The 15,240-nt window shown below is 43.6% G+C and overlaps 1 protein-coding gene across 6 annotated transcripts in view; it reads left to right on the forward strand.

Annotated features, from left to right (window-relative positions):
* Positions 1–3,242: 3,242 nt before the first annotated feature.
* MAPKBP1 (mitogen-activated protein kinase binding protein 1) overlaps positions 3,243–15,240 on the forward strand; it is a 50,382-nt gene continuing 38,384 nt past the window's right edge. For 4 of the 6 annotated variants that reach the window (XM_045771290.2, XM_045771306.2, XM_045771299.2 and 1 more), the window contains exons 1-2: positions 3,243–3,394; positions 3,932–4,153. In XM_045771290.2, the coding sequence (XP_045627246.1) occupies positions 4,037–4,153 (117 nt within the window). In that variant the 5' untranslated portion in view covers positions 3,243–3,394; positions 3,932–4,036. The other 2 variants (XM_045771282.2, XM_087859274.1) reach the window with 2 other exon arrangements.

Consider the following 15,240-nt stretch of genomic DNA (forward strand, 5'->3'; position numbering starts at 1 on the left):
CGGGCTAAGGACAAAAAATGTTCTTAAAGCAAGGTACATGTTAAGATTTACAAAAAGTTTTATTAAAGGAGTCCTTTAGACATTGAAACTAAGATCACCAACAGTGAAGTCTGTGTATTATAAACTTCATGCACATTACTTTGGGTAAATGTATAATACATGCAGGGTTTTCCCCCCCAGAACTATGGATGAAATACCAGACAGGCCCTTCTGTAACAAGTTTGAAAATACACAGATGAAAAGAAGATGATCCATATCTAATTTGGGGCAGTGTTTAGTAGTATGTTTTTTTTGTGTGTTTCCCCCCCTCTTTTAATTATACTGCTTAAGATAATTGAATGGGATCAGGTGAATTGAGAGGTAAATGCACTTGGAAGATGGGTCTGAAAAATGGGGGTAACCCGTGTTCCTCATGCCCAGATTAAAAAACAATGCACAGAGTAGACAGCACATTTTCAGGTACTTTTATAGAGAATGGTGGATAACCAAGAATCTGAATACATTTCTTACACATAATTGTTGATTTTGAAGAAAATGCTTTTAAGGGCATCAAATCTTCATGTTATTGTATTATCTCTAATGAAATTTTACATGAACATGAATGGCTGGATACAGAGAAAATTAAAGCTGAGGTATACAGACTCACTGCCATTTGGAGAAAAAAAAGATGAGTCAAAAATGCATTTTTAAAACAAAAGGAATAATTTGATATATACAACTTCTCAACTCAGGCATGGTTGTAGTATATTAAGTATGACTGAACTACTTACAGAGATACGTAAATGTTGAGTAATAGTGTGATGGAGGCGTATGGAGGGTGAGAATGCTAAACCATGGAAGGAGTTGAGTATTTTGAGACAAATCAAGCTCTACTAAATTCTTCTATGTTTGCAAACTCTGCTGTTAGAAGAGATTTTGTTAAATAGGAAAGCAGTCTTGGAAGCATTGTTTTGAGATCCATCCTGTTTCCAGCTGCAAGCATTGATCTCAGCTGTCCCACAGTGCCTTGCATGTAAAGGTGCTCAATAAATATTTGAACTGATGAGCAAATGTTTACGCCAGCCTGTTAGTTTTCCAGGATCTTATAATTGCACCTTTTTGCATGTTAAGCCTAGGGTGAATTTTAAAATCTGATCTAATGAGCATAGTGCAAAATTGTATGCATCTATTCCTAGACATCTACAATTTTAGAATCTGACAACCATGTATGTTTCGGACATACACAAGCAGAATAAAAAGTGAAATAGTGTATGGGTGGTGAAATACATAAGGGTCAACTGCATTTGAAGGGTGGGCTGGCAATTACTTAGTTTGGAGAAAAGGGGATAGCGCTTTTATTCACATTAGACCTAGGATTACTATTTTCTGAGGAATAAATTCATGAAGCATGGGAGCAGCCTACAGCCTGTTCCCATATTGACAATTCAAAAATTGCGTGATATCTAGACAATAAATGGATTAAATGGTGAAGAATTAAAAATATATGGTTTTGGTTGGCCTTAGACTGAACGTATACAGATTCAAGACTTAGAATATCTCATTACACTTATCAGTTTTTCAGCTAGATCATTTTAGACAATGAAAGGAGCTTGGATTGGCCTCTACAACTTCGGCTTCAGATGAGAGTAATTTGGGGAACATTTTCTCTAAGGGGATAAACCAGGCTAACTTTGGATGGGAAATGACCGATGACACTTTGTAAACCTATTCACCTGGCCACAAGTGATGTGAGAAAACCACTAGTGGACACAAAAATGATGCGGAGAGGGAGAATTTTTGAGGATGGAGGTGGTGGTTGCTGGGGCATGTAGCACACAGGTAAGGACAGCAGGTGGCACCATTTATTAGTGTTACATTCACTCTCTCCTCCCCCCCCCCCCCCCATAGAAGTAAAATAGAGTAGCATGGAATTGAACCAACTCTCCATTGAATACTCTGTGGCTGACCCTTGCCTCCTTCCTTCAGATTTGAGAAATAAATGGAAGATCCCGTTTTATGTTGCATTATGTCTGCAATGTGTGGTGGAAGAGAAGGAAGCCTCATGCCTCTGGTAGCCATTGCCAGTAGGTCGTCTAGGAGGTGACAACTGATCTTTGTTTCAACTTGTGGACTTTGCAGATCTCGTTTTTAATACATGGCTTCAGTACACACAAGTACATACCTCTTTTGCCAAATGGCTGTACAAGGTGCACCCACAGGGGTCCTTCTCTTCTGCTAAGGTGTTGTCTCCTGCAGGGGTTCCAAAGATTTGGATAGGGTGAGACAAGATGCGTATCAGTGTAAGCTTTGTCTGGGGCCCGTCTTTGGCTTACGTTAACCTTTTCATAGGCAATGTCGAAGTAGCAACGAGGCCGAAGGGCTTCTGGAAAACAAATAGGCTGAGACACCTAAGAAGTAATATGTAAAGAGTATTTCTGTGCGCGGGCGCCACTCTTCCCCACTACAATGAGCTAGAAAAACTATATCACTAAATCCAGTGCCAAAGCTTGACGGTGACCTCGCCAAAGTAACAATACTAGGGAAAAGAATAAATTTTGACACAAGGAAAAGATCTGGATCAACAAAGTCCTTGTCAACTCTAGGTGAGAGAGTGCGGTGGGATATTGGAGCCTAAAGGGAACAAATGTATCTCAGGAGCATTCACTTCTCCCTACCCTCACCCACCTAAAGCTCAGTTCATGGCTATCATCTCCCTCTCTTTTTCCGATCATGGCCAATCAGGTTGCCCAGTTCAAAACACTTGTTACCAATCTAAAGGGTTACTCAGAAGAGTCATTTCACGTAGGTCAAAGCACCGGGGAGGCGGCGAGCAGAAACGATTCTAACCGCTTTAGATCCCAGCGCTTAGGGTCGATGGGAGCAGAGCCTTATAGCTGTACCTCAACCCTGTAATTGTGAGCTAGGAGTTAGTTTTGGCTAAGGTCCCTCGGGCCTATCAAATGCCAACCGCCGCACCCTGGGGGCGTGGTTACCGTTTTGTTGGGGCTCTGGGAAGATCACTTCTCTGGGACACCGGGCTTGATAATACCATAAAAGGCTGGTTCTCTCAATTCTGAAGCCATGTTCTGTTGACCTTCCTTTAGGAGCGCTTCCCGCTCCTGTACTGTGCGGAACCCTTAGTTTTCGAGTTCCATCTCTGCTTCCTAGGCCCTTTCATTGGCTCCGCCCCCATAAGCCTTACTGGTCCACTCTCAGAACGCCCTCCTGGTTACAGACCGCACCCCCTCGCCTCGGCTCCGCCTTACCAGCCCGTAGCTTGGCCCAGGCGGTAGTTCGCGTTTTGAGCCGCTCGTGCCACCATAGCTGCTGCTGCCGCTGCTGCTGCGGAGCCGAAATCGCCGTGCGCGATGCCTGAGGGCGCTGTGAGCGGGGTGCCCCCCGCGCCCTGGGGCTGGTGAGTCTGGGCCCGAGCGGGGGCGCTGGCGAGTTGCTGGGGCTGCTGAGGGAGGTGAAAGAGAGGGGTCCAGGGCCCCTGCGGAGGGCCGAGAGCGAGCTCCCGAGGGTCGGGGGTGGGGGAGGGAGGCTCCCGTGGCAGAACGGGTTGCCGGGCCACAGCGAGTCTCGCCGCGCCGAGTGTCCCTGCGGCCGCCAGCTCAGGTGTCCAAGCTCCTGGCGGGACTCCTCGGTGGCCTCCTTCTTTAGACACTGCAGTTGCCATGGGAACAGTTGGGAATTAACGGGGACCAGACCAACCACAAGCCCTACCAGGGCCAATCCCATCCCTCTGGCTGAACGCCTCTGGCAGGCGTGGGCCTGGTATTTCTTTGCAGCTCAGGCTTTTTTCCCCCTCTTTTTCATGGGTTTGTCCTTCAGACGTAAGAAACCGCGCAGGGCTTGAAGGCAGGTATGAGGAGAAGGGAGAGGGTAATGCCTAGAGATAAGAGCTGCAAACACGGCTAGGCAGAAGGTAAGGTGGCCTCTGCCATCTCAGGTCCGTGGGAGGGCATACTGGAAGGACCTGTGGAGTGGGAAGGCAGTGCCGCTTTTGAGACAAGTTCCAAGGCTGGGCCAGGACTGTCCCCGGGGGCTTCTCATCATGATGGCTGTGGAAGGGTCAACCATTACCAGCCGGATCAAGAACCTGCTGCGATCTCCATCCATCAAATTACGCAGGAGTAAGGCAGGAAACCGGCGAGAGGACCTCAGCTCCAAGGTGAGTCCTAGTATTGGGAGGCACCCCTTTCCACCCGTCCCCTCTTCTGTTCCGTGTTCCTCTTTCACTTTCCTCTTTCTTGGGAAAGAGAAGAACCAGAAGCTCCTGTTGGCTGTAAAGGATCAAGTGTGCCCATGTATGCCCCTCGAGGAAGCAATGATTTAATTTTAGGTTAAAGGAAAAAGAGCAGCAGGAGTGGGCATGCCGAGATTTCTCCATGAAAAGGAATAGGAGGAAGGCAACCTGGATTCAGTTGTGGCTTCACTACAAACTAAGACTGTGCTTGGGGAAGCCAGTTCATAAGTGATGACTCAGTTTCCCATTTTGGATGAGGTAGTGGGACCACATACCCTATGAGGGGCTAAGTTGTGACTAATGTAGCTGCAGGTGTTAGTGTCACAGCTGAGGTTATGCAAGACAGTAGTAGCAGAAAGAACACCTAGTTTGAGGAATTGGCTTGCTAAATGCTTTTGCCTGGGGTCAAAACAAATTTGTCTCTACAAGAAGCCTCAATTAATTTAACTGGAGCCTCTTGGCTGCTTAGGAATGATAACATGCAAAGAGCCAGGTATCTGCCAGGAAAACAGCTCTCCTGGTTTGTGCTTGAACATTGCCTGTCTTACTCACTCTGTGCCAAGCACTATATCCCACCCTGCTGCAGAAGTTCCTCAGAGGCCAGTCCCTATCCATCCCCTCACTTGTCTGGGTGTTAGGTCTTTATGCTTTCTTCAGCTTCATTGAGCCCCCACAACTTTGGGAATACAAAAGTAGACCACATCTATTTAATCCCTGAAGGAGTCTAGGGCTTTGTTCCCACAGAAGCAGATTAGACTTTTGTATCATATTAGCAGCCTATAAACACAGTAGCATTGTGCGGTACAGGATTGCTACAGGGAGAGGCATTGGGGACGGCAGCATTTTATTGCCTTGCCTGTATCTCTTCAGAGGATGAGTAGAGCCAATGAGAAATAGTTTAGGGTGCTTATGTACAACATGGAAGGATTCTGGGGAGACTTAGTTCAGATCTCTGTCCTTTAACAGAACCTTACTTGGATGTGGTCAGAAGGAGAACAGCCTTCCTGTATATTTCAGCAGAGGTCATATTGAATTGAAATTAGCCACAAGGTTCCATGGCAGTGGAGTTGGTGACCTTTCCAAGGACTCTAATAGGAGTTCATTGTTCATATTCTCTAGAGGTAGGAGACTGAGCCTGGAACTTAGAAACTGTCTTAGATTTGACTCTCTTCACTCATTTACTGTTGGACCATTCTTGGTACTGCAAACTGTCTTACTCTGGGCTGGTAACTTGGCAGTGCCCACCACTATTAGAGCAATATTCTCATATGTTTTGGCTTCTTTTTCCAACCAAAAATGTTATAGGTAGTAGAAATATGTAATGGGAGTTTATTCTTCAGTGTTAATACTTACTATAATTTTGGTCTGGAATCCAGAAGGTACAGTCGCCATTCTTTAAAACTTCCCATATCACTCATCATTAATGGACTTAACAAATGTTTGTTGTGTGCCTGTTATGTATGGAATCAGTGATGACTAAAACATCCTTGCCATCAAAGAGCTTGTGGCTAGTCAGATACATAAACAAATAATTACAACTTGGTATGTTAAGTGCTGTCCCGGAAGTAGGCCCAAAGGTCTTAAGGGCAGCACAGGGGAGGGAACCTAAATCAGCTTAGGGGAATTAGGAAAGACTTCACAGAGGTAGGGATGCTTGAACTCTGAGTCCTGAGGCAAGAGAAGAGGAGAGGCTCTCTAGGAAAACAGTGAAAAAGAGCATCCCTGTGGCATCATCATTAAACATCCCTGTTTCAAATAGGAATTCAGTGTTTCAGACTGCTTTAAATGGCTTTGTTTGTCCTAGAGCTGTGAATGAAGGAAATACTTAGCTGAAGTTGAATGACCCTTGAGTAGTCTGACAGAACAAGAGTGCTGGTATCTATCTTTAGCACCCAAAAGTAGTTGCTGTCTTTGTGTGCCCAGGACCCTACAGACACCCAACTCCCCACACTCTTTGTTGAAGTCTCGACTTTAGATGATTCGAAAAGCCTGCCCTGTAGTAATCCACGTAGGACCTAATGTATAAAGCTTTGTGAGCTGCTCTAATATGTGGTGGCTGTGGGTCATCATGGTAACAATCAGAAGCTTGTGATTCGCGGAGAACTCTGAAATAAAATTTGAAGACCAAAAGACATATGCCTTTGAGGATGGGTGGGTGGGGGGGGCAAAGAAGGAAGTGACAGAGGGCCTTTGTGTAGCTCAGACGGCCTTACCTCAGACGGCCTGCTGCTTTGAGTCACACTGTTCCTCCTGTCTAACGTAGCCTTTTCTCCAAATTCTCCACTTACTTTTATACCCAACTCTATATTTACTGGAGCCACAAGGACTTCTCTGAGTAGGCCCCACTACCTTAGAACCAATCTCTAATTGTTCTTTTAGGTATGTCTTCATTTCCTAAGGTCAGGGGTCACGTTCTTTATTTCTTTTACATCACACTGTTTAGTACAGTGTAAGGTGTGCAGTAAATCATAAGTGAATAAACGAATGAAAACAGTTTTTTTTTAAAGATTTTATTTATTTATTTGACAGAGAGAGACAGTGAGAGAGGGAACACAAGCAAGGGGAGTGTGAGAGGGAGAAGCAGGCTTCCTGCCGAGGAGGGAGCCCGATGCGGGGCTCGATCCCAGGACCCTGGGATCATGACCTGAGCCAAAGGCAGACGCTTAACAGCTGAGCCACCCAGGCGCCCCGTGAGTGAAAACACTTTAATGATGTCAGATATAGTGGGGATAAACTTGGAACTCCAGAAGAATAGGAGACCATCAGGAGGAGTTTTGTGATGCCTTTAAAGAAAAATTGAAGTTAGGAATAATAAAATGTTGAAAAAGAAGTAGAGATGTAGCCAGCCTCGTTAAGTGTGAAGGGCACAAGCGAGAAGGGGAAGTGCATATATGCAGAAAGTAATGCTCATTAAAGACTTTAACTCAGGAGAGACTTAGTTAAAAATATGGTTGAAATATGGTTAAAAACTGGAATGAGGGCCAAGTAGAAAGGGGGATTGTGAGTCTTGATTGAGAAATGGGTAATTAAGAACTAGGATTTGTATTAAACTTTATCTGAGGGAGGGAAGTCTCTGCAGTGAGATAGAGTTTGAAAAGAGTAGTTTGAGGTTTTATTGCCAGATCTGCTGAGTCTTGATGAAGTGTAACTCAAAGTTATCAGTTGTAAACACCCTTCAACTTTAAATTCTGTACAATTGTCAGTTCTGGCTTTCAGCTGAGGCTGTGTTTTCCTTAAGCATGTGTGTGCTCTGGGTAGCTAGCCCTCCCCCTCTTTTCTTAAAGTTTCTGGAAGATTTTTATGTGGAGGGAGCTGGGTCATTTTTCTGTTTTAACAAAGGACAGAAATGGAATGAAGCCGAGCAGGCACGATGTAAGTTAGGGATACAAAAGGATTCCTGTGCTGGAGAGTTGTTAGATTTTGAAAAAGTAAATGAAGAGATTTTGAAATTCTCCTCCTTAATAGCCGTTTGTCCAATCTGGGTCATGTATTATTCCTCCGGAAGCAATGGGTAAGATGACTTGTAGCTTTCTTCTAGTTCTCAGTTTTTATGGATACAGGTCTAGTGCATTCTCTCTTTTTGTCTCTCTCCTTTTTTCCCAAAAATTTCTCATGTCTGGTTGAGCGGTGGTGCTTTGAGCCTTTTCCTATGTGGCTCTAAGAAGAGTTTGTGTAGGCGATTTTCACTGAAGAGAAAAAACTTGCAATAATCTAATGTCAGCTTTTGCTCAGTGTTTGAGTCCAGGTATTGGTACTGAGACTCTTTGATCTGCCTATTTGGTAGTGGGAAAACATATTCATTTCCAAAGCATTTATGTATGGATCATTGGCTTAAGCTTGATGGCTCTTGATTTGGGGGAGGGGTCAGGACAGCAGTGAGATAGAATACTTTTGCAGCATTTTAAAAATACACAATCCTAGGCCCCATCCTAGCTATATGGAATCAGAAGCTCTGGGGGGAGAGTTTTTATTATGATTATTATTTTTTAAGATTTTATTTATTTGTCAGAGAGAGAGCATAGGCGGGGGAAATGGCAGGCAGAGGGAGAAGCAGGCTCCTCGCTGAGCAAGGAGCCCGATCTGGGACTCGATCCCAGGATCATGACCTGAGCTGAAGGCAGATGCTTAACCGACCGAGCCACCCAGGCATCCCTCTGGGGATAGAGTTTGGTAGTTGTTTTCTAAAGATTTTATTTTTTATTTATTTGACAGAGAGAGAGAAAGAGAGAGGGAGAGCACACAGGCAGGGGGAGAGGGAGAAGCAGGCTCCTCACAGAGGAGTGTATACATGGGTTCCACCAGAAGCCTGCTGCTGGGTTACAAACCTATGGCTTAAGTGCTAGGACCCTGAAATCTGTTGGCTTCCTACCCAAGTCCTCGTTGAGGCTTCTTTTTTAAAAAAATTATTTTACTTTATTTAGAGATTTATTTATTTATTAGAGAGAGGGAGCAAGAGCATGAATGTGGGGAGGGGCAGAGGGAGAGGGAGAGAGAGAATCTCAAGGAGACTCTTCACTGAGCGTGCAGCCCGATATGCAGCTCAATCCCATGACCCTGAGATCATGACCCGAGCCGAAATCGAGAGTCAGATGCCTAACTGACTAAGCCACCCAGGTGTCCCCTCATTGAGGCTTCTTGATAGTATAGAAATCTAGCCCAATAAGTATACTCTTCTCCTTGGGTAGTTCTTATCTCTACTGTCTTTTAGACTGATTGCTCTATAAACTGTTATGTCAGAGATAGATCTGAGAAAACTGCCCTGTTGTAGGGTCAGATATGAGGAACTGATAATTGCCTTACTAAGACAGATCAGCAGGAATTTCCTCTGGGCAGGAGTAGGAAACTTGATGATAATATCTCTGAGTCCTGGCCAGTTTTTTATGTCACCATTCCACTACCCACTTCCCTTGGCACTCCTAGGAACCAAGAGTTTTTAGTGTTTAATACACACTGTCTGGACTCCCCACCTAGAAGTAGATGGCCAAGGGTAGAGGGCTCCTGTGGGCGGAAGCCTTGCCTTCACCTGCCTTTGTAAATGACCTTGAGCAACTTCTTATTGAGTTTTCTGTCTCTGATATATTCCTCAAGTAAGGCTTGAGAAGTGTCTTGAGATCCTCAGAACAGGTGGTGTACAATGAAAAGTGTGAGGTATTCTCCTGGTTTTGTTCCTTTGATCTCTGCTTCATTTCTCCTTCCGGTGCCTGCAGCTGCCCTCAGCCTTCAAAGTGATTCTCACTGGAGAGAGAGGATTCCACTCCAGCCCAACTCCTCCTTTGCTGTCTAAAATAGCCCAGCCTCTTCAGGCTCTAAGTTGTCTTGCAAAGCCTTCCCTCATCTACTTGGTCTCACTCATTTCAGAGTCTAACAGCACTGCTGCTTTCCAAGTTTCTTTTCCCTCCCTCAGCTTGTCATTTAAGGCAAGTTCCCCCTGTTGGGTCAGTTTGAGTCACTGTCTTATTTCCTGCCTGGATTTTGAATGTCTTTGGGGCCATTGGTATTTCTCTGCCTTCACTCTTACCTCGTCCATTTGTCACTTGCGTGTTTTTCATCTCTTGACTAACGAAAAAACATTGGTAGAAGTGAGCCTTTAGCCTGACTCCTGTAACCTCTCCGTCAACCTCCTGAATCTAAAGTTGAGCTTGTGGCTGTTATCACTGCCCCTTTGTCTGGAAAACAGTCCAGGGCTTGAAATTTGGGACTATGTTTATTCAAACTAAGCTTCTCTGGGAACGTGGTCTGTTGCACTGTTGTTCTCAGAGTATCTGTTGGTTTTACTTCATGGGCAGACTGCAGTATTGGTTAGAAAAAAAGCGACAGTGTTTTCAGTAGGATTTGTTGTAGTATACGTCACATTCGCACTGCTGCAAGCTAAGCCTCTCCTCTGGGCCCCATTGTTTACTGCAGGACAAGGCCAGGTTTTCTGTCAGCTTCCTTCTACGGCAGTTCTCAGTTGAGTTGTGCAGGGAGAGCTGCCCACCTGCTTGGATGTTTGCTGAATCAGATCCACATTGTGAGTTTTACCTTAAATTGTATCCGTTACCTCTTAAAATGAAAAGAAAGGGCAGGGGAGGGCAAGACATGAAGTGACTATGACAGACAGATTGGGCGGTGTGGATCCTTAGGCTTGGTATATGTGAGTGTTCACATTTTCCACGTCTTGGTTTCCTCCCTCCCAACAGTTATATCAGCAAGTCTCAGTGCTTCTTAATTGGCTACAACATGTTCCTCTGGTTTCGAAGGGCACTTACAGAAGAACGAGTTCACATCACAGGATGGGTATCTCCTCTTAGACTTCTAGGGAGTAAATTCCACCCCTGCTCATTTTATCACAGAGAATGTTTATAATGCTTTTTGTTGCTTCTGTTGTCTATAAAACCGTCTTTTTTTTTTTAGACTAGATTTCTAAGTCTCTTCCTAAAACTGGAATGAAGCTAAAGATCTTTCCCCCTTCCTGCCCCTTCTTTCATAGCTGAGATTTAAATTTACTTGAAGATCTTGGAGCACTTAGTGAAACCACATGGCTGATTTTTGTTTTGTTTTGTTTTCAGTGTGGCAGATTCTCTTTTGGAGGAATCCTGAGAAGGGAGTTTCTTAGGTTCTTCTGGATTTGAACCTTGCTTCTCATTCATGCTGAGCGCACTACAATTTCCAACTTCCCGTCATACCTCTCATCAGGCTTTGAGATCTGTGTTCCTTTTAGTGGTGCCTCTGGTCATTTCCCCATACACTCAGCTGACCTCGTTAAAGGTGCTGGCACTTAAAAACACTAACTTTAAAAAAATTACGAAATAGACACAGAAAAGCTTATGAAATATAATAATATAATATTGTATGTAATTACAACACGGCCCCTCATATAATCACCACCCGAAGTAAAAAAAAATAGAACACTGCCAAAGTACTGGTAGTTTCTGAAGGATGTGATGCTAACAGTGTCATCACAGTGGGTGAGGATGGACATGAGCTTTTTGTGTTAGGTAATTAATACGGTTTTATTTTATTTTATTTTATTTTTTTAATTTAAATCCCCAAGGACTTGATCTTGACTATTTGTTCTTTTACTTTTCAAGGTTCTTTTCCCCCCATCCATTATGTATTTGCGCCATTCAACATTTTTAGGCAGTGTGCTTACTGGAACCACGTTTTCCAGCTTTCGTTGTCAGTGCTTCCTGCCCTTACGTTACTCTCCTAAAACCATACTAGAAGTAATAATATTAGTAGTGCTAATAATGACGAACATTTATTTATTGGCTTTTGCTGTGGCCTGTGTTAAGCGTTCTGCATATAGTATATCGTTCGCATCTCACACTACTCTTTTATCAATACTGTTACTGTCCCCATTTTGTAGATGAGGAAACTGATGCTAAGAGGTCAGGTAAGTAGCTGGTGGTTACCTAGCCAGCAGCTGGTGGAGCTGGGATTCAGACTCTCTTAACTTACTGGCCATCTTAACTCCAGAGCCCACACTTAATCTTGATTCTTCACTCCGGCCAGAGAGTCTTCTGGTTCACAGTGTGACACTGAGCACAGAAGTTTATGCCTAGTATTGCTGTAGCCAGAATTGCAGCCTGTGTTCAACTTGGAAAAGCACAGGATCTTGAAAAATATACTTTTCACCCAACTTGCCCCATCAGAGTTGATTTGATGCCTTTTTCAGACTGTTTTAGAGCCATCATTTGGTAACCCTCCTTTCCCTCTACATCCTTGCTTTTCTTCCCACCCCCATGTCCAGATTTCCACTTCTGGCCCTGTGGTACCATTAGGAACAGTACAACTTGTGGTTCTGTGGGTCCGTGAATGTCAGGTTGACAGGGTGCAGTTCTGTGGTGTCAGATGACCATAAGCCGCAAGTAGTTTGCTGCTTCTCTCTGGGGTTGGAATGAGGTGGCAGAGTGAAGTGGAGACCAACAGATGCTTTGCTTGTTTTGGTGTATGGGATTCTTGGGCCTTGAACCTGTTTGCTCTCAGTTGGCATTTGACCGTGTAGCTCACTCTCCTGACTGCTTGCTGGTTCTACCCAACCCCACACCTCCCCTTGTTTATCTCTGTACTCCACCTCTTTGTTAGTGTTGCACCTGTCTCTACTCACAACTGACCTTGTCTTTGAAGCCGTGGAGAGTTGCTGAGTTAAAATGCCTGTTTTCTGTGGAAAAAAACTGGGCCTAACATGCCCTGTGCCAGAGCCGATCTGGATGATGACAGTTGGAGTTCAGTGACCATGAAAAAGAGCAAAAACGAGGTCATTTGCCCACCCGACTCTGGTTGGTTGAGCAGGCTCCAAGGTTGCTAAGTTCCTTGAGCAAGTGTCTTGCCTCCCCGACCTCAGATTTGTATTATTTTGATTTCTTTCGCCAAATAGGCGATGATGATAACGTTATGGGTGCCGAAGCATGGGATCTTAATACATGCTTTCCTGCAGCTGCCCTGGTTAGTCTGAGGAGAGGAAGCTCCAAGCCAGGTGGATTGGGTGGAGGGCAGCCCACAGGCAGTTTGTGATCATGGGGGAGGAGCTCCGAGCATGCTCAGAAACTCTGACCCTTGCCACCTCTCAACTGCTGCGTTGGAGCGAAGCAAGCAGCTGCTTGTCAGAACTAAACATGCCGCAGGCAGTCTGTAGGCCTCCCTCCGTTACTTACCCTGATGCTCATTGGTCAGCTTCTATTTGGGAAAGTGCTCGTATCCATGATTGTTTTCATAGGACATAGTAACCTGTTGCAGACTAAACATGTCCTTTCTCCTTATGATGTCCTTCTTTCCCCAGGTTGCTTTGATCTCTCTTGTGAGGCAACCCCCCCCCCTCCCCTGGCCCCAGCAAAACCCAGAACTGGCTAGTGAACAGGGTTTCTTTTCTTTTCTTTTCTTTTCTTTTCTTTTTTCTTTTCTTTTTTCTTTTCTTTTTTAAAGATTTTATTTATTTATTAGAGAGAGAGAGAGATAGTGACAGAGAGCACAAGCGGGGAGGAGACGGAGAAGCAGGCTCCCTGCTGAGTAAGGAGCCCAATGCAGGACTCGATCCCAGGATTCCGGGATCATGACCTAAGCCGAAAGCAGATGCTTAACTGACTAAGCCACTCAGGCGCCTGTGAACAGGGTTTCTAAGAGTGAATATACAGGCAGAATAGTGGTAGGGGCAAGAGGCAGTGAGTAGTCTTGTGAAAATGCAGATTCAGATTCAGGTCTGCCCTGGAACTCTGCAGTTCAACCAAGCTCCCAAGTGAAGCCCATCCTGCATTTCCTAGGGCTATACATTGAACAGTCAAGCCTGTGTGTGTGTGTGGATGGGGGGGGGGGGGCGGAGGGGGGCGGGGAGCTGGCTTCTCTCTCATCTGTAAAATTAGAATACTGAGGGCTTTCTCCTTGGGCTGTTGTGAGGATTAAAGGAGATCTAATGAATATGAAATCACACTGTAAGGTCTAAATAAGTTTATAGCTGTTAAGGGGTTGCTAATGTTATCAGGGTCCACAGATTTCTAAAATATTCAGGAATTTTTTTTCTCATTTGCTGGCGAGATTTTACTCCTTCAAGTTTCCATTCGTGAGAAGTCCTTTTTTGTAGGCTCAGCCTCTTCTGTTCCAGCATTTAGTCATCCTCCCTGTGTAGCTTTTTATTGTGACCTATCTTCAGTACCTTTTTCTTGCCAATATTGTAACTTGTATCAACAGTACAGATCAAGAGGAAGGCTTAGCAAATATTTTTTTTTATACTGACTACTGTGTAATTTATTGTTTCAGGGCCATGAGTATGATTTTTGGGAACTCAAAAAGTCAAACCAGTGAACCAGGGCTGAGGGGGGGAGTCCTAATATACTGTCTGATTAGAAATCCCTGGGGTGATAACAGGCTTTTTAACAGCGTTAGCTTCTTTAGAGATAACTTTTCTTCTTTGGGAGTCAGTTCATTTGTGTTGAGAAATAATTTGGGAAATGAATTAGTCCTAGAGCTTCCTTTTAGACTAAGAATTTAAAGGCAGAGTGAAAACGTGTTAATTTTATAACCCATTGTTTTAAGTTTCTAATTTGGACAATTTGGTGATATCAATTAGAAGAAGCATATCTTTTGATCTAGAAGTTATAATTCTGGGATCTAGTCTATGCAAATATCCACACCACACAAAAGTGTATATAACTGAATTTTTTTTTTTTTTGGTGTTATTCACAATAGTGAAATCTTGGGAGTAGTCCAGGTAGCCATCCATAGGCAATTGGGTTAAATCCATAAAATGAAATACCTTGTACTTGCTGAAAAGAATGAGGTCAATCTATATTTACTGACGTGAAAGGGTATACAAGATATATTAAGTGACAAAAAAGCAAACTGTATAACTGTTTTTTATGTTAATGATTATTTATATTTTTGTTAAAACCTGTATGTCAGTATATGCATAGAAAAAAAAGTGAGGCTATAAATACCAAACTCTTGTTAATATTGGTCACCTCAGGGAGGGCTAGTAGATTATGGTGGACATTCACTGTCTGCATTTCTATATTTCTGTAATGTTGGAATTTTTTACAATGAGTCTGTATTATTTTTGTAAGTAGAAAAAAAACAATAAAGATAAAAGTCTCCAATTTAAACATGTGTATTTCATATTTAAATCTAAAATGTTTAAATTTAAAAATTTGTATACTCAAACACAAAGTTATGCACAAATGTTGAAATATATATGTGAAATAATAAACTTGGGTTTTTTAAAGTAATAATAGGACATAAAAATGTTTTCTCACAAATTCATCTTTAATTTGTTGAATTTAAGATAATTCATTTTTTACATTGTCAGAAATATTTTCTTGGTATTAGCTTTGACAAACAAAACTTTTTTTTTTTTTATTTAAAGATTTTTATTTATTTATTTGACAGAGATAGAGACAGCCAGCGAGAGAGGGAACACAAGCAGGGGGAGTGGGAGAGGAAGAAGCAGGCTTCCAGCAGAGGAGCCTGATGTGGGGCTTGATCCCAGAACGCCGGGATCACGCCCTGAGCCGAAGGCAGATGCTTAACCGCTGTGCCACCCA

The sequence above is a fragment of the Ursus americanus genome, chromosome 36 (genome assembly GCF_024610735.1).
Source record: "Ursus americanus isolate L20-20 chromosome 36, mUrsAme1.1.p, whole genome shotgun sequence".
In the NCBI taxonomy this organism is placed as follows: Eukaryota; Metazoa; Chordata; class Mammalia; order Carnivora; family Ursidae; genus Ursus; species Ursus americanus.